The 24306-nt window shown below is 41.6% G+C and overlaps 1 protein-coding gene across 1 annotated transcript in view; it reads right to left on the minus strand.

Annotated features, from left to right (window-relative positions):
- Positions 1 to 24306, minus strand: part of LOC134354832 (guanine nucleotide-binding protein G(I)/G(S)/G(O) subunit gamma-12-like) — an 82827-nt gene that overhangs the window by 9734 nt on the left and 48787 nt on the right. Inside the window, exons 2-3 of the mRNA XM_063064189.1 lie at positions 3098 to 3147; positions 2904 to 3011 (exon numbers count right to left, since the gene is read on the minus strand). Of these exons, the coding sequence (XP_062920259.1) occupies positions 2904 to 2984 (81 nt within the window). The 5' untranslated portion in view covers positions 2985 to 3011; positions 3098 to 3147. The remainder of the gene's footprint in view (positions 1 to 2903; positions 3012 to 3097; positions 3148 to 24306) is intronic.

Below are 24306 nucleotides of genomic sequence, written 5' to 3' on the forward strand. Positions count from 1 at the left end.
TAATTAACTGCAAAAGAGGGAGGTGGACTAAGGAACAGAGATGGATTTAAACTTAAGTTATGCATGAGGTGATGTATTTGGACAGTTAAACCAAGATAGGGCTTATATAGTAAATAGCAGGGTGCTGTGAGTGTTATGGAACAGAGAGGCCTGGAAATATAAGTGCACAGATCCCTGAACGCGGTCACGCAAATAGACAGGGTCATGAAGGTGTTCTGCATTGCAGCCTTCACCAGCCAGTACAGAGAGTTTAGGAAAATTTTGTTGCAGTTATTTAAAACCTTGGCGAGGTAAATCTTGGAATATATTGCACAGTTTTAGTCACCGTTATAGGAAAGACCATAAGATATAGGAGCAGAATTTGGTCATATGGTCCATCAAGTCTGTTCCAAAATTCATTCATGGCAGATTTATTATCCCTCTCAACCCAATTCTTCTGCCTTCTTCTTGTAAACTTTGACGCCCTGATTAGTCAAGAACTTAATCAACCTCCACCTTAAGTATATTCAATGACTTGGCCTGTGGTAATGAATTCCATAGACTCACCACCTTGTGGCTAAAGAAATATTTACTCATCTGTTCTAAATGGGCATCCCTCAATTCTGAGGCTGTGCCCTCTGGTCCTAGAATACCCCACTATAGGAACCATCCTCTCTACATCCACTCTATTTAGTCCTTTCAATATCCATTATGGTTCAATGAGATCCTCCCTCATTCTTCTAAACTCCAGCGAGTACAGGCGAGAGCAATCAAATATTCCTTATATTAATCCTTTAAATCCTGTGATCATTCCTGTAAGCCTCTCTGGATCCTCTCCAATGGCAGCAAATCCTCTCTTTTGCTTTTATGCTGTCTTTGACTTCCCTTCTCAGCCCTGGTTGCCTCATTTAGAAGTATTATTTAGAATTCTTCATCCTTGGGATGCATCTACACTGCGCTTTCTGAATTTCCCCCAGAAACTCCAGCCAGTGCTGTTCTGCTGTCATCCCAAGTACTGTCCCCTTCAAATCAACTTTGGCCAGCTCCACTCTCAAGCCTCTAATTCTCTTTACTCCACTGTAAAGGGACTTTAGCTTCTTCTCAAACTGCAGGGTGAACTTTATCATATTATGATCACTGTCTCCTAAGGGTTCCTTTACCTTAAGCTTCCTAATCAAATTTTGGTCATTACATAACACCCAATCCAGAATTACTGTTCTTCTGATGGGGTCAATGACAAGCTGCTTTAAAAAGCCATCTTGTAGGCATTCTAGAAATTTCCTCTCTTGGGATCCAGCACCAATCTGACTTTCCCAATCTATCTGCATATTGAAATCCCCATGACTATCATAACATTGTCCTTTTAACATGCCTTTTCCATCTCCCATTATAATTTGTAGCCCACATCCTGGCTACTGCTTGGAGGCCTGTATATAAATCCCATCAGGTTCTAACTCTATCTCCAAGAATTCTACAACTTCCGACCCCTACACCACCTCTTTCTAAGGATTTGATTTCACTTTTTACCAACAGAGCAACCACACCACCTCTGCCTACCTGCCTGTCCTTCTGATACAATGTGTATCCTTGGACGTTAGGCCTATAATCATCTTTTAGCCATGAATCAGAGAAGCCCACAACTTCATACCCGTCAATCTCTAACTGTGCTACAATATTCCGTATACTGTGTGCATTCAAATATAACAACTTCAGTCCCATATTCATTACTCTTTTTGATTTGACCCAGTTACACTTTAACTAATCCCACTGACCGAAATTTTGCCTGATCAGCTGCTTGTCCTTCCTTACAGTCTCACTACACACTGCATTGCGTTGCATACCAACTGACACATCCTCAGCCCTATCACTCTGGCTCCCATCCCCGGTCAAACTAGTTTAAACCCGCCCACAACTCTAGCATATGTGCCCAGAAAGATTCTGGTCCCCCTTGAGTTCAGGTGTAACCTGCCCTTTATGTACAAGGTTATACCTTCCCCAAAAGCGATCCCAATGACCCAGGAATCTGAAACCCTGTCCCCTGCATTAATTCTTCAGCCACATATTCATCTGCTAAATCATCCTGTTCTTACCCTCACTGGCATGTCAAGTGTCAAGTTGGAGAGGGCATGGAAGAGATTTACGAGGATGCTGCCTCGACTAGAAGGCTTGAGTTATAGGGAGAGGTTAGCCACGCTGGATCTTATCTGGTAAGATGGCAGTGAGTTTGGACACATTGGCTTCTCGGGGGCCAACCAAAGGCGTTTCTGTCTTTTATTAAACACCTTTTTTTTGTGATCGCAAGACAATGCTGTACTTTAAGAACTTTGGTACTGCAAGTTTACCCTGTCAGCAAGCTGCTTGCTGGCGGAGGAAATAGTCTTGGTGTTGACCGTTTTGCTACCTGATACAGAAAGGCGTTGGAATTGATGCATGAAGGCAGCATGCAGTGTAACGTTGATTGTCTTGGACATTTCACTTGTAATCACAACAACCTGTTGGACATTGATAATGTAAGCTGCTGTGGGCCCGTTTCCTTTGTTTGCGTGACAGACAGCGGGGAGCTGTGTGGCTTCAGTTGTAGCAAGGACTAAGCCCCAGGCCGTGCGCTTTTCTGCTACTGCATTCCAGGAGAGGAAACACTGGAGGCAGTATAGCGCAGAGTCCATGCTCTGTTGGGAGCTGTCATCTCTTGTCGATGCTACCCTCCAGTGTTCGGTGGAATGACAAGCTAAATTGCTTAAACTACTGGGAACGGCACCATCAAATGTAAACAAAGGTGTTTGGAGGTCTGCTCAAACATCTAACTTGCAGTAATTCATTACCATGTTTCAATTGTTTGAAAATTACTAAACTTAAAACAGATGTATTTTCAGAAATGGCCATAAAAATTTTGATCTGTTCTGATAAAAGATCAAATTCCTTACCTTTATCCTTTCAATATTTGACTCTTTTTTAAGCTGCTGAACTGTCCTTGCTGCTTGTGCTATGTTGTTGGTGCTAGCCATTCTTGCTAATACTTTCAAAGTTGATACCTGCACGAAAAGGAGGCACAATAGTGCAAATGCACAAAACTAGAGACATAATGGACTTTTATATCACTTTAAAATTATATACCTACTTTGACTCTTCAAAGATATTGCTGATTTTTAGTGGCGTTGAAATGAAATCCTGCAAAATTAAACAAATTCAGTATCAATGAATATAGAGGATCAAAATTAAAGCAACATTATTCCCAACTACAAATTGTTTTTTTGGTATAGGTGTATTACATTGGTTTTTAGATCACTAAATACAAGTTGTAAGAGATTCCATGAATAAAGTTATATTGATCAAATGTATAAAACAGTGAAATTAATATTACTGTCTCCTAACATACAGCAGTGCAGCACAGAAACAGGCCTTGAAGCTCACAAATATTACACCAAACTAATTAGTGCTGTTAAAATGAAGTTAATAATGTCAATACATTCATACAATTCTGGATGTGAAGAACTCCAATTACAATTTCATTATTAGATTTTCCTCTTTAAAATTTAAGAAATTTGAGAAACAAGTCTTAAAAAAAATTGACACAACATACTTCGGTGTTAAATATTGTCTGTATAACATTATCAAAACTGGAAAAAATGAGATGTGTTTACAAAACAGCCTTTCACTACCTCAAGGTTTCTCAAATTCTTTAAGCCAATAAAATACTTTTGAAGGGTAGTTTCTGTTTTCCTGTAGGGAATATGGCATGCAATTTGCACACAGCAAGCTTCAGTGAAAGCAAGGTAATAATGCCCAAATAATCGAGATTTTTCCAGTAATGTTGTTTGAGGGCTAAGTATTGGCATGGGATCAGGTACGATTAAGCTATTCTTGGAGTTATCATTGTCGTTCACCAGAAGCTTAACTGGATCAGCCACATAAAAACAGATTGGAGCCTAGACATTATAAGAAAAATGACTCATCTCCTGACTCCCCAAAGCCTTCTCTGCAATTCCAAGGCATAAATGGAATATGATGCAATATTCTTCACTTGTCTAGATGATGGCAGGTTCAACACAGCTGAGCAGCTCAACATTTCTTTGACTAGCATCCTGCCTACCACTCGTAACATTCACTCTCTCCGCCACTAAGCATATAGTGGCTAAAATGCACCACCTAAAAAATCAATAACAGTTACATATAAAAGCTACAGTGACATTTCCCAAAGCTGTTCCTCATCATCCGTGAGGACAAAAGCAGCAGTTACATTGTAAACTCCAGCTACCTGTTTCCTCCCAAGCCTAAACACCCATCTTGAAAATCATCCAGCCTTCCTCACTGGGTCCAAATGCAAGAACTCTCCATCACACAGCACTGCAGAAGTGCCTTCATTAGAAAGACTGCAGAAATTAAAAATAACTCACCACCGCTCAACTTCCTTACCTACATCACCTGCCTGTCATCTTACACCCCTCCACAGTCCACCGAAATCCTTTCTCACCATTCCCATTCTCTCTATGCTGGCCAATTCACCTTTCCATTCTCAGTACTGATTCAGAGTTTCAACCGGAAACATTGACAATTCCTTTACTCTCACAGATATGGCATGGCCCACTAAGTTTCTACAGCAAATTGTTTGTTCTTCCAGATTCCAGCATCTGCAGTCTCATCTCTCCAATGCAGTTTGCCCTGCTTCTCCTAGAAGTTTGGCCAACTTTTCCTTATAGCATGTCCTCTAATCTAGGCAGCACCCTTCTTAATACCTTCTGTACCCATTCCAAATCCCCACAGTTTTACTATAATGGGACTACCAAAATTGAATGCAATACTCCAGAAGTGGCCCAACTTGGGTTTTATAAAGCTGCAAGATCAACTTCTTGACTATTGAAATAAATGCCTTGACAAATAAGGCAAGCATGCAATACACCTTTTTATTTTAAACCACCAAACACATTGTGCGGCCACTTTCAGGGATCTATGCACTTGGACCCCCAGATCTCCCTTTACGTCAATACTTTTAAGGTTCCTGCCATTACCTTTCCCTTTACATTTGGTCCCAAAGTGTAATGCCTCACACTTGCCTGGATTAAACTCCATCTGCCACTTCTCTATCCATATCTGCAACTGATTTATACCTCGCTGTATCCTTTGGCAATGTTCTACACTACCCAGAATACACCAATTTTTGCGTCACCTGTAAACTGAATAACTCGACCATCTACATTTTTCATCCTAAGTCAATTGATGACAAAAAGCAGGTCCCATTACGGATCCCTGTGGAACAACTATATCATTACAGTACTGCTGATGAAATAACAGCAGAGAACATAGCACAAGTAACTAGAGAGTGACTGCTTTTCACATTTTGAAAAACTGAGGATGTTAGGAATATAGGTAGTAATCTTCCAGGACTATAGATTTCAAAAAATATAGAGCAACTGGATTTCTGTTTTCCAAGATAGTCCCTTTTCTAAAGCACACAGATTTCACAGTTCAGTGCCTGATAACTATGGTTATTTTCTGTATGTCTGACTGCTGTTCTAAATATTTACCCTCAATAGCTTTGAAGGAAAACCAGCTGAAGCCTCTGAAAAATGTAAAATACGTTTCAATTTTATTTTCAGACCAAATTAGATTTTTGCAATAAGACTGCAATCAGTTTCACAATCTGCAATTGTTATGTTAATGCAACTGATTAGCAGTCATATAGACAAGCTTTCTCATGGATCAGTGTTCACAAACAGCCAGTTTAGTTCAAACATTACATCCAACTGGCAGTAGTGTGTGGTGATATTCCAGGAACTGTCGTAACTTTTTTTTTAAAACAGTCCTGGAACACACAAACTGAAGTAATACATTGGATGAATCATAAAAATCTGAACATTTAACCAAACTTCCTTACCAAGATTTGCTCACTCTTTGAGACATTGCAAAAGATAGCTCATTATGTTAGTTAATGGTATATCAAAATACATTCTATAACATTTGGAATTAACAAAATAATTAACTGATTCAAATCATCTGAAGCAATTTGAGTCAAAATGTTTGTTCTTTTTACAAATTAGAAAGGATTAACATACAATATATTCTCAAAAGAATTCCACGATTTGAGCAGCACCTCAGGTAATTAAATCTTTATATGTATTTAGTAGCCATATAATAGAACAATGTCTTGTATGAGGGTGTTAGATGTAAAGGAAATACTTAATTTCCTCCATAACAAGTATTATTTAATCGTAAAATACAAAAAGAGTGAAGTATGTTACCACAATTCAAATTTCCACAGACTCGCCTGGATCCCCACTGACATAACTCAAGAACATGCTGCAAGAAATTTGAATGGTTCTTACATCCCCACCATTTCTAGCACGTACTACCATAGTGAGCTAAAGCTCTGATAATACTCCTTATATTCTGTACATTCATATTTCAACAGCAAGCAAACATTTTCTGTCACTTGTTCATGCTATCCAGATTGCAAGGATTTTTGAACTGGTATCATCTGTCAACTATTTGTTTCACAGCATTGACTCAAAACATTTTCCAACCGGAATTTAAATTTATTCACAGCTGGCACAGATATGGTTTTTAACTGTTGCACCAAAAGAGCAATAAACACCTACAAGTTGCAAGCAGTACCATTTGCTAACTGAAATGTGCACAAGTGGTATGTGTATATGCAAGTGTAAGGAAAAACTGACTCATGGCACCATCCATCTCAGGCACAAAGCCATACAAGCAGTATTCACACACAAAACAAATTTTACACATTTTTTTTAACAAGAAAGAGTGTAGTTAGAACAAAAAAGACCATTTTAGTGCAAATCCTAACGTCTTCCCCGTGGGACATATCTATCCTGCATCTTGTGCACTATTCCCAGAAACTTCAGCCATCTCTGCTCTGCCGTCATGCCTGCCAATGTCCTCCTCTAATCTACCTGGGCAAGCTCCTCTCTCACGCTTCTGTAATCCCCTTATGATACTGATACATGCGAGTTATGTTTCTCCCTCTCAAACTGCAGTATGAATTCAACCATATTATGACCATATCAATCATATTAGCTCCCTAATAAAGGCTGGTATTACACAATACCCAATCTAAGATTGCCTTTCCCCAAGTAGGCTCAAGCTGCTCTAAAAAGCTATCTTGTAGGCCAGGGGTCTCCAACCTTTTTTGCACCGCGGACCAGTTTAATATTGACAATATTCTTGCGGACTGGCTGACGGGGTGGGAGCGGGGTGTTAATCAAGACGGGAATATAGGTGATAAGTCAACTATAAGTCACTTATAAGTGGCTAATAAACTCAATTTCATTTATCTAACGAATTTAATATTAAACACACAGTGCTTATTTTCCTCGCATGAATATAATAAGTCAATTATAAGTCATTTATAAGTCAATAGCATCATAACATTTTAAGTAACGTTTGGATATTAAACACACAGCACATACTTTCCTTGTATGAACTGTTACATACCCCGTAACTGGGTTGCCAAACCAGCAGAAATGGAACACCTGTTGGAGTCTGTGATTACTTGGAACTAATAAAGTTTTATTAAAGAAATAAGTAATACAGTACACTAATCGTAAGGATATAAATGTAACAGGTTAGCAATGATAGTATACACATATACACAGAAATAGGGTAATAGGAATCAACCAAGCTCTATTGCAGTCTAGGGGTTAAATGATCAGTCTTAAGTGAAGCAGAGTTCAGTTCAGTCTAGTGCAGTTCAAAGTAATCGCTGTTGTTGTACTGTTGGGGGGGGGAGAGAGGGAGGAGGAGAGAGAGAGAGAGAGAGAGATAGAGAGAGAGATAGAGATAGAGATAGAGAGATAGATAGATGGATGGATAGATGGTTTCAGGCAAACCTTTTCGATGCCTTCTGATCCAGCTGTGGTCACCGACTGTGACCTCTCCGTTCTGGATGCGATCTTTCTTCCGTGCTGAACCCGGCTCCCAGGCAAGGGCAGACACACACCAGGTTCCCGCCGGTCGTACCTTTACACCCTGTGAGCCTCTGACCGATTCCCGCGAACCGGTCCTCCAAACTCACACCACCTTGTGGGGCACACTGCCCTTTCCAGGGTCTCGAGGTGTGTGTCTCGTGCCTTAGCAAACCCGCTATTTTTATCCCCCGATGGGGTATCACCTGTCCATCAAACTTCAAACAGTTCAGGTTCAAAGCAAATGGTCTGTGGCAGACGCCAACATCTGAGTTATGTCTCTTTCTCGTTAATCTCTCTCTTCTCTCTTATTAGCATTTTGAATATTTCTCCATTGTCTTTCGTTATCTCTCTCATTAGTGTCATCCGTTCTGCAGCTCTGCTTGGCTTCACACATGACAGAACATATAAAATCATTGCAACACTGCCAATATGACTGAATCAGTGGGAGTCCTGGGCTTGTTTCCCACAAGAAGATGGTCCCACGGAGGGGTGATGGGAGACAGCGATACTAGAATGGGGCTCCTTATGTCCAGTCTAATCTGCTTCACAGCGATATGATGTTGGAAATGGAAGCAATGTTTTCAGTGCTTTCATGGCTATCTCAGGATATTTAGCCTTGACTTTGATCCAGAATGCCGGCAGAGATGTTATGTCAAACATATTTTTCAGCCTGCTGTCATTTGCAAGCTGGAGGAGTTGATCTTCTTCCTGTGCTGACATGGATGATGTGTGTGTAATGACCTTGCGCATGTTCAAGTTCAAGAGTGGGTGTGACAGAGAATGAGGAAAGGTGCAGCTGACTGATTACAGGGTTACTAGATTGACTTTCCCAGCGGCAAATTCCAGAAATCTGGCTTTTTCCCAATTTGATTGGCGTTAGAAAATTCATTTGTCTTTTGGGCTTTTTCCTGCCTTTTTACACACTAAAATTATCTGCACGAAAATTACATACCGTCCTTTTTCTAAAACATTTTTCTTTAAGAAAAATGTTTTTTGGTCAGTTATATTTGGCAATATTTCTGCTGCCAAGAGTCTGGGCAAGAAGGCACCAACCAGCAAGTCGGCAACACGGTCATGTCACCAAATCATATCGTTTCCTCGCGGCCCGGTTACATGCTTTGCGGCCTAGCACCAGTTCGCGGCCCGTTGGTACTTGGCAGCAAAGTAGGTACTAGGTTGGGGACCACTGTTGTAGGCATTCAACAAATTCCCTGTCTTGCGATTTGACACCAACCTGATTTTCCCAATCCCCTTGCATATTTAAATCTCCCATTACAATTGTGTCATTACCCTTATTACATGCTTTTTCCAGCTCCCTTTGCAATCTCAACCCCACATCTTGGCTACTATTGGAGATCTATATATAATTCCCATAATGTTTTTTTTACCTTTGCAGTTTCTTAACTCCACCCACAAAGATTCAACATTCTTTGACCCTATGGCACCTCTTTCTAAAGATGTAATTCTATTTCATACTAACAGAGCCACACCACTGCCAATGCCTTCCTGACTGCTTTTGATAAAGGATATCCTTTGATGTTAAGTTCCCAACTATGACCCTCTTTCAGCCACGACTCAGTGATCCCCACAAGGTCATACTGACCAATCACGAATGAGGAAACCTAAGTATGGGTTAGTAAATTTGCAGATAACACAATGATTAGTGGAGTAATCTTGTCCACTAATGAAGGTTGTCATAGGTTACAATGGGACAGTAACAAGATGTGTAGCTGGGCTGAAAAGTGGTAGCTGGAGTTCCACCCAGAGGAGGGCAAAGTGATTCACTTTGGAAGGTTGAATCTTAAGGCAGAATACGGAGTTAATGGCAGGATTCCTAGTAGCGTGGAAGAACAGAGAGATTTTGGAGTCCACGTTGATATATCCCTGAAAAGTTGCCGAACAAGTTGATAGGGTTGTTAAGAAAATGTATGGTGTGTTGACCTTCCTTAGGGGATTCAGTTGTTCAAGAGCTGTGAGGTAATGTTCCTGCTCTATAAAACCCAGGTTAGACCACATTTTTGGAAAGATGTGGAATCTTTAGAGGGTACCTGGATCAGAGAACATGTTTTATGAGGATAGGTTGAGTGAGTTCATGCTTTTCTCTTTGGGGAGAAGCAGGATAAGTGGTGACGATAGAGTTGTACAGATGATAAGAGGCATAGATTGAGTGGACAACTGGAGATATTTTCCCAGGAGGGAACTGGCTCATACAAGAGGGCATAATTTTAAGGCGATCAGAGGAAAGTATAGGGGGAATATCAAGAAGAAAACCACAGTGGTGGGTATGTAGAATGTTGTGCCGGGGGTTGAGGCAGATATCATTAGGGATATTTAAAGTGGGCACATGGATGAAAGAAAGGGTTATGTGGAAAAGAAGCATTAGATTGATTGTGGAGAAGGTAAAAGTTTGGCGCAACATCATAGGCCGAAGGGCCTGTACTGTGCTGTATTGTTCTATGTTCTAAACTGATTGAAGTGGTCATATTGTTGCTGAACTGCTGTGATTAGGGTTTTCCTGGTTGGTTTAAGAATCAAATGGCTGAAGGGTTATTGTTACTGTTATTGTTCCTGGCCCATGACATTTCAAAAGGTTACTGTTACTATCGAGGGTCCTACATACAGGATAGCATTTATGAAAGGGTGTCACTAGCACTAGCTGAAAGTTCTGAGTTTGTATATGACTATCACGTGGTAGCTTGTCTAGTGTCAGACAGTTCTATTTTAGTACTGGTATCCTGGCAGTAGAGAGAGCAAATATGCAGCAATGATTTGACAGAATATGTCTTTATGTCATGACCAATTCAAATGCCTGGCCTTTTCATGGGCTCATCCATGACGTGGAGTAACAACACTCCAGAGTGAAAAGGACTTTTTTTTTCTCTTTTCTAAGCAAAATCAGTGTATTACTTAAATTACCAGAATCATATTGATAGAAAAAAAACAATTTGAAATGAATTTTCTTAAAATCTACAATCTAATTTATATTTTTGCAAGTCATCAAACAAACAAATCTTAAGTAGTCATGTACTTATTGAGTACATAAGGCATCAATTTGTGACAGTTTGACATTTGAACAGAAGCCAATTAGCGATTGGGATTGATTGGTAAGAAGGGGAAAAAAAACAAGGCAGTGCAAGTGAGATGGCTATTGTTGGAGTGGACAGTGTTAGAGTGGTTATTTGAGGCTTTAGTACTTCGAGGCTTCAGCAAGTAAAGGTTTGAGTGAGACAAGGCAAAAAAAGCTGCAGATATATTTTTTATTCTTTGCTTATTTATATTGCATAGTTAAAACAGTAAGAATGCCAGGCAGGATAGCTGAATACTCCTCTTGTGACATGTGGGAAGGTAGAGAGTCCTCCAGTATCCCTGACTTCATCTGCAATAAGTACATCTAGCTGCAGCTTCTAACACTCTGCATTATGGTGTTGGAGCTGAAACTGGATCAACTCTGGATCTTTCGGGAGGCTGATAATTAGGACGTCTAGAGAGGTAGTTACACCCAAGGTGCAGGACACAGAAGACTGGCTGACAGCCAGGAAGGGTAAAGGGTTAAAAAGCCAGTGCAGAGTACCCCTGTGGCAAACCCCCTCATCAACTTTGGATACTGTTGGGGGGGGGGGGTGATGACCTAGGCAGAAGAAAGTCACAGTGTTCAAGTCTCTGGCACTGAGTCAGACTGTGTGATTCAGAAGGGAAGGGGGAGAAGAGTGAGCAGTGGTGATAGGGGATTCATCAGGGAAATTTCATAAATCTATGCATGAAGGAGCAATTACAGTATTTTTTTTCTCCTTCAACTCAATACTTTCTCAAGGAGCTTAATGCAATTTGCTTTAGTATTTCTACATCTTGTAAAAGGGAATGAAAAAGTGTGCACGCGCCGGTCGTGCATGCAGCCTGTTACAGCCGTTCCGACCAGTATTCTTACTTTTTAAATTACGTTATTTTTTGTATTTTTTTCCCATGGTAACACGTTGAAGCTGCAACTTCTCTAACATGCTGGTAGAGAGAGTTTTATTTGGGTTTTTAGCGCTGGAAATAGTTACATTCCGACACGTCTCATTAGTGGGACAGAAGCATGGTCGCATTGTGTATTCCAGGGACTAGCTGATTGAGCTTATGCCGGCCGGTTTAGTGAACAGAGTGGCGGACACCCCTGCTGAAATCTGGAGGAAAACACACAGAAGGTGCAGAGGGGGATAACAAAGGCAAGGAAAGAAGATCGGGTCGAGACAACAGAGACTTATGGAGAAGAGGAGTTCGGTGGGTAATAAAATGGATGAGTTCACGGCGCTAGCCAGGCATCAGAGAACATTTCGGGAGTGCAGTGTTATGTGTTTCACTGGAATGGGGCTGCACGAGGACATAACCGAACAAAACTTTTCCATGGACGGCTTCCAGACCGTTCGGGCTGACCGGAAGTGCACTGAGAGTGGTAAGCGTAAAGGAGTTGGGTGCTTACTGTTCTGGTTAACAACAGATGCTGCAATCCGGGTCATATTACGATCGAGGAATGTGTTTGTAGACCAGATATTGAACTTCTGCTGTTGGACTTCGGCCATATTCCACTGAGATACAGCACTGGGAGGTTGTTTCTGCCTGTGGCCATCGAACTTTGCAGCTCCTCCCGTGGAGGGTCAGACACCCTGAGCCAACAGGCTGGTCCTGGAATTACTTTCCATCTGGCACAGTTTGAATTTTGTTGTCTGATTGTTTGTGGTTTTTGTATTGCTATATTATGCTCTATTCTTGGTTGGTGCGGCTGTAACGAAACCCAACTTCCCTTGGGGTTAATAAAGTATATCTATTTATCTATGTGTCACTTGAAAGTTTAAGAGTTTGGACACAGGTACACCCTGGTCTGCTGGGTATTGCCAACATTTGGTGTTTTTGTTTTACATTTCTACCATCTGCAGCTTTTAAAAAAAAAATCACCCTTTACTCTCACTTAAAAACATAAGCTACTTACAATGACATCAGACCCAGGCAATGAACAAACGACGATGAGGAAGCAGTGTGCATGTGGCAAAATCTGCAAGAACGATTGCGGCTTGAAGATCCACCAAGTGAGGATGAAGTGTTTGGCGGGAGCAAGAGCAGCACAACGCGCAGGAGTCCAACCTGGTGAGATGAAGGAGGTGCCAGGCCCGGAGTCACCCCATAGTGCCCGGAACCTCCAAGTGTTGCAAACTAATCCCTCTAACATGAAGTCTAACAGGAGGCGGATCAAATGGCCTGCAGCTAACATGACTTCACTGTGGAAGCAGTTTGATGAAGATGTTAACCAAATTCTGGAGGCAACGGCGAAGGGAGGGGTTGATAGGTAGCTGCAAGCCATGACAACAATTATTGTCAGTATCGCAGCTGAACGGTTCGGAGAAGAGGAGAAGGAAGGCTCCAAAATATCTTACTTGAAGAACCAAAGAGCATTGAGGATCCACAACATCAGGCAGGAGATGAAAGCGCTTAAGTCCCAATACAAGGAGGCAGGAGAAGAGGAGCGCATTGGCTTGGCCCAGCTGATGTGCATACTACGAAAGAAGATCGGGGTCCTCCGCCGGGAAGAGTGGCATCGGAGGCGGCATCGTGAAAGGGCCCGAAAACGTGCTGCCTTTATCGCCAATGCCTTCAAGTTCACCAAGGAGTTGCTGGGGGAGAAGCGCAGTGGGAAACTGGCCTGTTCGCAGGAAGACATAGACCAAATCTGAAGAAGATATATAATGATCCTGAAAGAGAGCAGGAGTTGGAAGAGTGCGACATCCTAAAAGACCCACCTGAACCGGATGTGCAGTTCGACATGTCAGAGCTGCAACTAAAGGAAGTCAGAGAGGTCGTCCGCAAAGCAAGGGCAAGCTCGGCTCCAGGACCAAGCAACACCTCGTACAAAGTGTACAAGAACTGCCCCAAACTCCTGCTGCGTCTGTGGAAGGTCCTGAGAATCTTCTGGAGAAGGGGGAAGATCCCAGAACAGTGGAGAGTGGCTGAAAGAGTGTGGATCCCGAAGGAGGAAAATGCCACCCAGATAGATCAGTTTCGCATCATCTCCCTGCTGTGTGTCGAGGCGAAGATCTTCTTCAGTGCAGTTTCTAACCGGATGTGCACCTAGCAAAGAACACCTATATTGATACATCAGACCAGAAGGGTGGCATTTCAGGGATGCCGGGCTGTCTGGAGCACATCAGTGTGGTGACACAGCACATCAGGGAGGCCAGAGAGAACAAGGGCAACCTGTCAGTGTTGTGGCTCGACCTGGCAAATGCAATGGCTCCATTCCGCACAAGCTGGTGCAGCTCACACTGACCAAATACCACGGCCCCAGCAGAATCAGAGACCTTATCGTTGATTATTACAGCAACTTCAGGATGAGGGTCTCTTCAGGAGCAATTACATCAACCTGGCACAAGGTGGAGATCGGCATCATCACAGGGTGCACTATCTCAGTGACACTGTTCTCCCTAGCCATGAACATGCTCACTAAGTCTGCTGAACCAGAGTGCAGAGGGCCCAGAATGAATTCCACTCAACGGCAACCACCTATCAGGGCATTCATGGATGACCTCACAGTCACCATAGAATCAGTCCCAGGCTGCCAGAGGATTCTGCAAGGGCTCGAAAAGCTGGTGGAGTGGGCCCGGATACATTTCAAACCTGCCAAATCAAGATCGATGGTGCTGAGGAAAGGGAAGGTGGAGAACAAGTTCTGGTTCAGCATCGCAGGTACAGCCATCCCAACCATCACAGAAAAGCCAGTCAGGAGCTTAGGCAAAGTTTTTGACAGCTCTTTAAGGGACACAACATCCATTCAGGCAACCTGCAGCGAGTTGGATGGCTGGCTGAAATCTGTGGACAAGTCTGGCCTACCTGAGAAGTTTAAAGCCTGGATGTATCAGCATGGCATTCTTCCCAGAATCCTGCGGCTCCTCCTCGTTGATGCAGTTCCGATCTCGACAGTCGAAACCTTAGAGAGGGTTAGCAACCACCTCAGGAGATGGCTGGGGCTGCCAAAGAGCCTGAGCAGAATCGCACTCTATGGACACAACAAACTGCAACTGTCCTTCAAATCCTTGGAGGAAGAATTCAAGGTAATAAAAGCCAGAGAAGTGCTACAGTATAGGGACTCAAGTGACCCGAAGGTGGCTACAGCAGGGATCCAAGTAAGTACTGGCAGGAAGTGGAGGGCAGAGGAAGCTGTTCAGGAGGCAGAGACGAGGCTGCATCACAGGAGGCTGGTGGGAGTGGTCACATGAGGCCGAGCTGGGCTAGGATCCTTTCCAACTCCCCAAATGGACACCAGAGGGAAGGAAAGGCGTCGTCTAGTTCAGGAGGAGGTGAGAGCAGTAGTGGAGGAGATGAGAGCCTGCAAGGCGGTGGGAATGAAGCAACAGGGAGCTTGGACAAGATGGGAGAATGTGGTTGAGAGAAAAGTGACCTGGGATGATCCTTGGAAAGCCGAACCACACCGCATCCAATTTCTCATCCAGGCAGTGCACGATGTGCTTCCAAGCCCATCAAACCTGCACACATGGGGAAAGGCAGAGTCATCTGCGTACCCACTGTGCTCCAAGCGAGGAACCCTGCAGCACATCCTCAGCGGCTGTGCAAGGGCACTTGGTGAGGGACGTTACAAGTGGAGGCATAATCAGGTCCTGAAGACCATCGCTGAAGCCGTCAGCGCAGGAGTTGAGTGGGCGAAGCGGTCCCAACCCTCCAAGCAGACCATTGCCTTTGTCAGAGCTGGGGAGCAGCCAATACCTGCCAAAAGAACATCTGCAGGCATTCTGACCTCTGCAAGGGACTGGCAGCTGTTGGTGGACCTCCAAGGGCAGCTGAAGTTCCCCAACCATATCGCAGCCACCACCCTGCGACCAGACATTGTCCTAGTGTCTGAGTCGACTAAGCAAGTGGTGCTGCTGGAGCTGACAGTCCCATGGTAAGATAGCTTGGAAGAGGCCTTTGAAAGGAAGCTCTCCAAGTACGCAGGACTGGTCAGCAACTGTCAGCAGGCTGGATGGAGAGCGAGGTGTCTCCCAGTGGAGGTTGGTTGTAGGGGATCGTAGCCCGTTCTTTAGTTAGAGCCTTCACCCACTTTGGGCACCGAGGGAGAGAGGAAGAGGAGAGCCATCCGCAGTACCACCGATGTGACAGAGAGTGTCTCAAGATGGCTGTGGCTCAAAAGAGGGGAGCCATGGAGTCATAAGTAGCTAGCCAACTGGACACAAGCTGGGGTCTGATCAGCCCCGGCTGGGTCACCTGGAGGATGTGGTATGATGTTGAAAGACCCGAAACACCCGATGATTCCAGGAACATCACTGAAGATGTGTCCAGAAGCATCAATAGATGTATATACACAGCTGGGAGATGATTTTGCTCTCTGTAATCTGTCTTTGTAAACCACCTTTTTTCTGGACACTGACATATTTAGTTTGAAGACTCACTTAGTCCAAAGAATTAATAATATGCCACAGATAATGGAATACAAAAAGTGTATAAATAATAGCTAACCCTTCTGTAAGAATAGCACAAACCATCCATTTAACAAAAATAGACTAAAATTCTCCAACTAAATTAACAACAATTACACATACTTTTAAAAGTCAGTGGTTTTCAGGTTTCACAGTTAGCAACTAATGTATCATTACCTTGATTAGTTCTCAGAACAACCAACACAATAACTATTACTAAAATTATAATAGCAATATAGTCTATTTCTGCAGTTGGTTTGACTATCCTGGCCTTAGGAAAAATATATTATTCCAACCACATTGAAGCCAAAACCGTGATACACAAAAGCAGCAAAGAAAGTAGACAACCATAGGAAATTGCAACTTAGATGATTGTCACAACAGCAAGCCTCAAGGAGAAACAACTGATCACTGAGCCTCCATAGGAGACACTGAAAAAACTAGCTTTCTCTCCATTGTTCTTCCAGTCCCCACCACAAGAAATGATTGACTTTAACCAGTAGAAACCAAAGGAATGACCCTTCACCTGGTTAATGAGTGTTTTTATATCCAAGAATCACAGAACAGAGACAAATATTTTTCTGACTTGACAACAAAGGTCCCATTTCACAAATGTCAGGGGCAGTCATTATCGTGTGAAACTAATGACCATTCGTGGGACTTTCCCCTTCCTTAGACTCACAGAAACATTGGAAGTTCATAACTCCTAATGCACTGGATTTTTAAACCATAGTTGAACCAAAGTAGTTGTGTGTACTTATTGTCTAGATGTGTAGCCTCACCAGCCAGAACTGGGTAGCAACTAAGCAGCTGGAAAACTCTGACTTTGGCTACGTCCACACTAGACCGGATAATTTTGAAAACGCCGGTTTCGAGTAAAAACGACAGGCGTCCACACTATACGTTTTTCAAAATATCTCTGTCTACACCAAAATCGATATTTGGGTGAATCTACTCCTACTGCGCATGCACAGACACATCTACAGAAAACAAGCGAAGAGGAAACGGTATAATATTTACGTTTCTGCAGCAGCATTGTGCTATTTCCATAGAATAAAACTACAGTACCAACAACAACAGCAAAAGAAAGTTTTCAACAATGTCTTCGAGGGATACAAAGAAAACCTCTGCTGGAAAAATCAGACTGGACTTCTTCGCTTAGACAGACAATGAAGTTGAGCTGTCTTTGCGAGTTACAAATGACTACAAAGTCAGCAAAGCAGTAGAGATGTTTAATTCCAAACAAACTATTAACGTAGACAATAAAATAAACAACACACGCATGTAGCCGTCCTTTACCCAAGATCAACAATAGATTGGAATCTTCTGCCGCCAGACCGGCACAGTATTTCTGACATTAATATTTTTAAAGATAGACTCAATCACATTAATTTAGGGGATCTAGTCAAAAAAGCTCACCTTACAATTTAACTCTCACGCTGTTCACACCGACTGCGCGTTATAACAGCCGTCCGGCAGTGCTTGCGTAGTACCAAGCAGAAGCAGAAAAAGCATTGCTGTTGTGGTGTTGTCATGACAACGTGTTTAAATCTCTCCGTTTACCCCGTCCACACTACAACGCCAAACAATTGCATTCAAATTTACACACTCTGGAAAGTGTTTTCGAAAATCTCTGTTTTTGGGGGATGAAAACGCCATTTCAGTGTGGACAGGGCGTCAAAATGAAGAGAAAAAGCTTCGTTTTCAAAATTATCCGGCGTAGTGTTTTGAATCAGACAGCATAAAATATACATTCCATACTGGCCTCAAACATGCAATAAAAAGATCAGAAAGCAAAATATATTTTTAAACCCTATACAGTTTCAAGTATATTGTACTCTTATTCCCAATCCAATATCAAACTGGATGCCATGACAAGTTAATAGGTTAAAATTGGCAACAATAACTGTTTTAAGTATATGTTGTGGGAACAAACATAAGCACTTTATTACTTACTTCATCTGTGTTAATTTTCAAAATATTTTATTGCATTGCAGAAATGTAACCTACCACCTATACTTACTTGGATTAGGAAAAAGAATTTTAGATAGAAATAAAGAAATCTACTTCCAATAAGACCATAGGACCATAAGACACGCAGCAAAATTAGGCATCCTAGAGCATAGCAATGGCTGTCTGAGATCACAAAAAAAACTGCAGAGTTGTGGACACATCTCAACAAGAAAACCAGCGGCCCCCTCCATAAACTGTCTATACTTTGCTGCATTAGTGAAAAAGCCAACATAATCAAAGACCTCACCCACACAGACATCCATCAAGGCAGAAGATCCAAAAATCAAGAACTTGGATCAAGGACAGCATCTATCCTGCTACTAGATGGTCCCTTTGTATGTTAAAATAGATTCCTAACCTTATAATAGCCTTGCACATTGTATGTCTGCACTTTCCCTGCAACTGTAACACTTCATTCTGCATTCTGTTATTGCTTCTCTCTCATATTACCTCCATGTACTGGCACAATGAAATGACCTATATGGATGGCATACAAAGCAAAGTTTTTTCACCACTCAGGTATATGTGATAACAATGAATCAATTTTCCGATTTGTGTTGAAAGACTATTTCTGAAATATGTATGGTCTTGGGAAATAGCTTTGCTTTGTTTTTACACAATGAGAGTCAATGACCTGGACATCGCTGTTTATAAAGGTGGAAGAACAGAGTTAAAAGAAAACTGGATAAGAATTTGAGGAAAATACACTTGCAGGACTACAGGGATACATCAGCGCAAATGGGATTGACTGGATTTGACAGAAACCCAGCAGAGACCTAACATCAAATGGATCACCTTGTTACAACAAGCATACAACTTCTCAGCCTGGTATCAATCTAGAAAAACTTCCTCACATCTTCCAATATTTATTTCCTCTTTACGATATGGAGGCTTTAATGGATTTAATCACTGTGGTATTATCATAGACTATATCCAAAATTTAACATAATTTCTATGCTTTAGTTCTACTCGTTCGTTCAGACATGAACACTCTCCCTATGCTCTGTATGTCCTATTTATGGCTTTATGTACTTTACTGATACTTTGTAACATGTACAAACGTTTGTACATTTGGAACAACAAACGGCTTCTTCTCCTCCACCTCATTTAGAAACTTGTATGCTGTAATAAATACTTTAAGTACAGCCAGTTCATCAAAAAGCAACATTGTTTCGAGCCATGGCTAAAGAAGCCATGGGAATAAACAGTAATGCTTGCTTGAGCCACCGATGAGTCTTAAATGATTCTGCTCAACAATTTACTGTAAAACTCTGGCATCTTGGAAGTCTGGTGGTGCCAGATTGACAGGTTTATCACAATTAACTATTACTCATTAATAATGCACACTCCAACACTTTTTATTCACTTCTTAAAAACTTTTTATTCAATGACATAATAAATTTTCCAGGGGCTCAGTGCACTTAAAGGGAGTGTGGGAAAGGGGGCTCCGGTCATCGTATGTCAAACAAAGATCCAGTTACTTGGCTAGCAATGAAGAGATGATTCTGCAAAGATTCATAAAGTGACATAAAATGCACTGCATTTACTCAACAAGGCTACTTTACAAACTCAGCAAGATCAAATAGTGCACAAGCACACTGCCACTTTACTGCTACACAGTTTTGACTTGGAAGTATATGACTGTTCTTTTCCTATCTCTGGATATCACTGGACAGCAGTTCATTAACTTCAAGGGCAATAATTACTCTGGACCCAACATGAATTGAATTGACTTTATTTCTTACATCCTCCATATACAGGAGTAAAAATCTTTACATTATGTCTCCATCTAAATGTGCGATGTATAGTAATTTATAATAAATAGTATGTACAACAGAATAGCCAATATAATAGAAATAGAGTTGAGGCAGCATGAATTAAGCAGTCTGATAGCCTGATGGAAGAAGCTGTCCCCGGAGTCTGTTGGGTCCTGGCTTTTATGTTGCAGTACCGTTTCCCAGATGGTAGCAGCTGGAACAGTTTGCAGTTAGATGACTCAGGTCACCAATGATCCTTTAGGCCCTTTTTACACACTTGTCTTTGTAAATGTCCTGAATAGTGGGAAGTTCACATCTACGGATGCGCTGGGCTGTCTGCACCACTCTCTGCAGAATCCTGCGATTGAGGGAAGTGTAACTCCCATACCATGCAGTGATACAGTCAGTCAGGATGCTCTCAACTGTGCCACTATAGAAAGTTCTTAGGATTTGAGGGTCCATACCAAACTTCTTCAACTGCCTGCGGTGAAAGAGGCGCTGTCGTGCATTCATTTTTCTTCATATAGCTGGTATGTACAGACCACCTGAGATCCTCAGTGATGTTTACGCCAAGCAACTTAAAGCTGCTCACCCGCTCAACCCCAGATCCACTGATGTCAATAGAGGCTAGTCTGTCTCCATTCCTCTTGTAGTCCACAACCAGCTCCTTTGTTTTTGTGACATTGAAGAAGAGGTTGTTTACTTGACACTGCTGTGTCAGGGTGATGACTTCTTTTCTGTAGGCTGCCACATTATTATTTGAGATTAGATCAATCAGTGTAGTGTCGTCAGCAAATTTAATTAGCAGATTGGAGCTGCGGGTGGTGGCAATCATGGGTATACAGAGAGTAAAGGAAGAGGTTTAGTACACAACTCTGAGGGACACCAACCAAAACAGAAAATAAATAAAGTTCACCATGATTCAACTAATATTTCAACATCAAGCAAAATTTGCCACCATCATTAATTATGAGCAAGCTACCACAGAAGTACAGTGGATTCCGGTTAATTGGGCCATTGGTTAATCAGAGCAGCCATTTATTTGGGACAACAGTCTTAAAAAAAACAAAAATTAAACAGAAAATAGCTGGGATTCCCTTTGCTTATTTGGGGCAACATGCGGTCTAATTGGGGAAGGAGACTGTTGCCGTCCAGTTTCTGACTAGCATCTGTTGCATGCACTTGCATGGCTGTCAAACACAACACACGCTTAGAGCAATCTGTTTTTAAACCGCATCAGTGTGTTAAAAAAGCAGTGATTTTTGTCACCGGTAGTACGCAAGAAATAAGCAGTAAGACAATTCTGAACTGTTTTGCTCACTGCTGTTTCAAGCATTCAGGCTTGGAGATGTCAGAAACACCTGGGAGTGCAAATCAAATAATTTCACTATTTCAACGTTAGGAATTACGAGGGTATCAATAATTATTTTGAATATTACAATGAAAATGGAGACTTGGAAGTTGTAAATGTTGAAAAGATTGCATAAAGGCAGTCCATTATCTGCATGAGGTGCCTGTGTTGATTTTCTTCATTTACAGTCAAAAAAACACAGTAAATGGAAGAATTGGATCAGCCATGATTGAATGGCGGAGCAGACTCGACAGGCCGAATGGCCTACTTCTGCTCCTATATCTTATTGTCTTAAATGAATTCCTCTGTTGATAAGTATTAACTAATACACAGTTTTATAGTACTGTAGAGGTATTGTCAGTACCTGAATTTATGCTGTATTTTATTTAAATACATAAATTGCTACTCAGTTAAACAGTAGTTTGTCTTTTCTATAACTTCTAACTATTTACATAAAAATTCAGCTAATTGGAGCAGTCACTTAATTGGGTCAAAACGTACTGGTCCCAATGTGCCCCAATTAATCATAATCCACTGTATTTTATTTGAAAAGCTTAGTGCTTTTCTCTCCCACAACTTTACAGCTCCATCCACTTTCTATTTCTCTTGTTGAAAGGTGTTCAATTGATCATCTGAACAAGGTGATAAATGAGCTCTCTCCCCCATTTCTCTATTGAGTCTTAGTATAGATGGAAAGAGAGTTGGGGAGAGGGGCTGTGGTGGCAATGAAGTGTTGAGGGAGGTGATGGAATTAATGGAGGTAACAGAAGGAAGACCATGAAAATGTGATCAGTGGTGAAATAGTTTGCATTTAGGTCAACCTGTCATTCAAATTCTGTTTGAATTGACTATGAAAAGGAGAGAGATTTATTTACTACCTCAAAATTTTAAACAGAATTTTTCTGATAGTCCTGCGTTGTTTTAAAGTTGCTTTCAACAGACTCAACTATGATACTAAAATTTTCTCTGCATGGTTTACTCATTGAACAAAAAATGAAAAGGATAACATTCGTTCACAACCACCATTCAAAAAAAGTATATTTTCCTCATAGTGATGATAGCTTTCAAAACAAAAAGCATGCCACAATGAAACTATTATTTCTTTCCATTTTATACAAATTAACCTGTCTCCTAGATACATGATCAAATTCCACCTGGAGCATTAATGAAGCTTGCATCACAACAACACAGCAAGTGGTGGCTCAGAGAGAAGATTAAACTTTCTCTGTTTGATCAACAGCACAAATGAGCTTTAAAGAACAAGTTCTGCCTTACTGATGGACTGCAATCTGAGGCTACGTCCACACTATGCCGGATAATTTTGAAAACGCCGGTTTCGAGTAAAAACGACAGGCGTCCACATTAAGCGTTTTTCAAACCATCTCCCTCCACATTAGGCGGATATTTGGGCAAATCTCCTCCTACTGGGTATGCGCAGGACACACAGAAAACAAACGAAGAGGAAACGGTATACTTAGTGTGTTTTTGTCCAGTTACAGAGTAGAAAAACTTTAAAGGAATTGCTCTTGGCTCTCGTGCAGGAGGACTTAAAACTTAAAAAAAACAAATACCGGAGCGTATGGAGGCAACCGACAGGGAGTTCACAGACAGTATGACCCAGCTGACGATGAACATTGAAAAACTGATTAACTCTCTTGCATTAATAAAGCACCTTGTTAAATGTATAAAACGTCTGCATCAGTGTTATCTTGTATTTCCATACAATGTTACATTAGGCTGTTACACATCTATTGTCAGAGAAGTACTTGCATAAATAGGTAAACCACCTTCATACAAGCAAGGACAGAAAACAGGGCGAAGTGAGTATACTTATTAATTCAGTAAGCTATGGGTCAAAGTATTTGGTGAGTACATTTCTAACCCTTCTGGCTTCAGTCTCGTCCGTCTGTTCTGAAATTGTTAGGTGGTGGCGTTCAAGAAAACAACGAACATCTGTTCCGGCACGTCATGACAGTGTTTTTAAATAGCCAAAAAAGCTCACTTTACAATTTAACTCTCACGCCGTTCACACCAACTGCGCGTTATAACAGCTTGTGCAGTACCAAGCAGAAGCAGAAAAAAGCATTGTTGTTGTGGTGTTGTTATGACAGCGTTTTTAAATCTCTCTGTTTACCCCGTACACACTATGCCGGATATTAAACGTTTTCAGATTTATTCACTCTGGAGAGTGTTTTCGAAAATCTCTGTTTTCGGTGGCTGAAAACGCCGGCTCAGTGTGGACGGGAGGGCAAAATGAAGAGAAAAAGCTTCGTTTTCAAAATTGTCCGGCGTAGTGTAGACGTACCCTGAGTATTTGCTATCAACACCTAATAAACAGTAATTTGGAGTCGAACATGCAGTTAGTACTTGTGTATTTAATATTTCAAAGTTCACAGTTCAAAGTAAGTTTATTACCAAAGTGCATATATGTCACCATATACAACCCTGAAATTCATTTTCTAGTGGGCATACTCAATAAATCCATAATAGAATAATAACCATAATAGAATCAATGAAAGACCGCACTAACTTGGGCATTCAACCAATGTGCCAAAGACAACAAACTGCAAATACAAAGAAAAAAAACAATAAATATCAAGAACATGAGATGAAGAGTGTTTGAAACTGAATCCATAGGTTGTAGGAACATTTCAATGATGGGACAAGTGAAGTTGAGTGAAATTATCCTCTTTGGTTCAAGAGCCTGATGGTGAGGGGTAATAACCGTTCCTGAACCTGGTGGTGTGTGTCCTGAGGCTCCAGCACTTCTTCATGATAGCAGCAGCAAGAAGAGAGCATGTTCTGGGTGTTGGGAGTCCCTGATG

The sequence above is a fragment of the Mobula hypostoma genome, chromosome 12 (genome assembly GCF_963921235.1).
Source record: "Mobula hypostoma chromosome 12, sMobHyp1.1, whole genome shotgun sequence".
NCBI classification, from domain to species: domain Eukaryota; kingdom Metazoa; phylum Chordata; class Chondrichthyes; order Myliobatiformes; family Myliobatidae; genus Mobula; species Mobula hypostoma.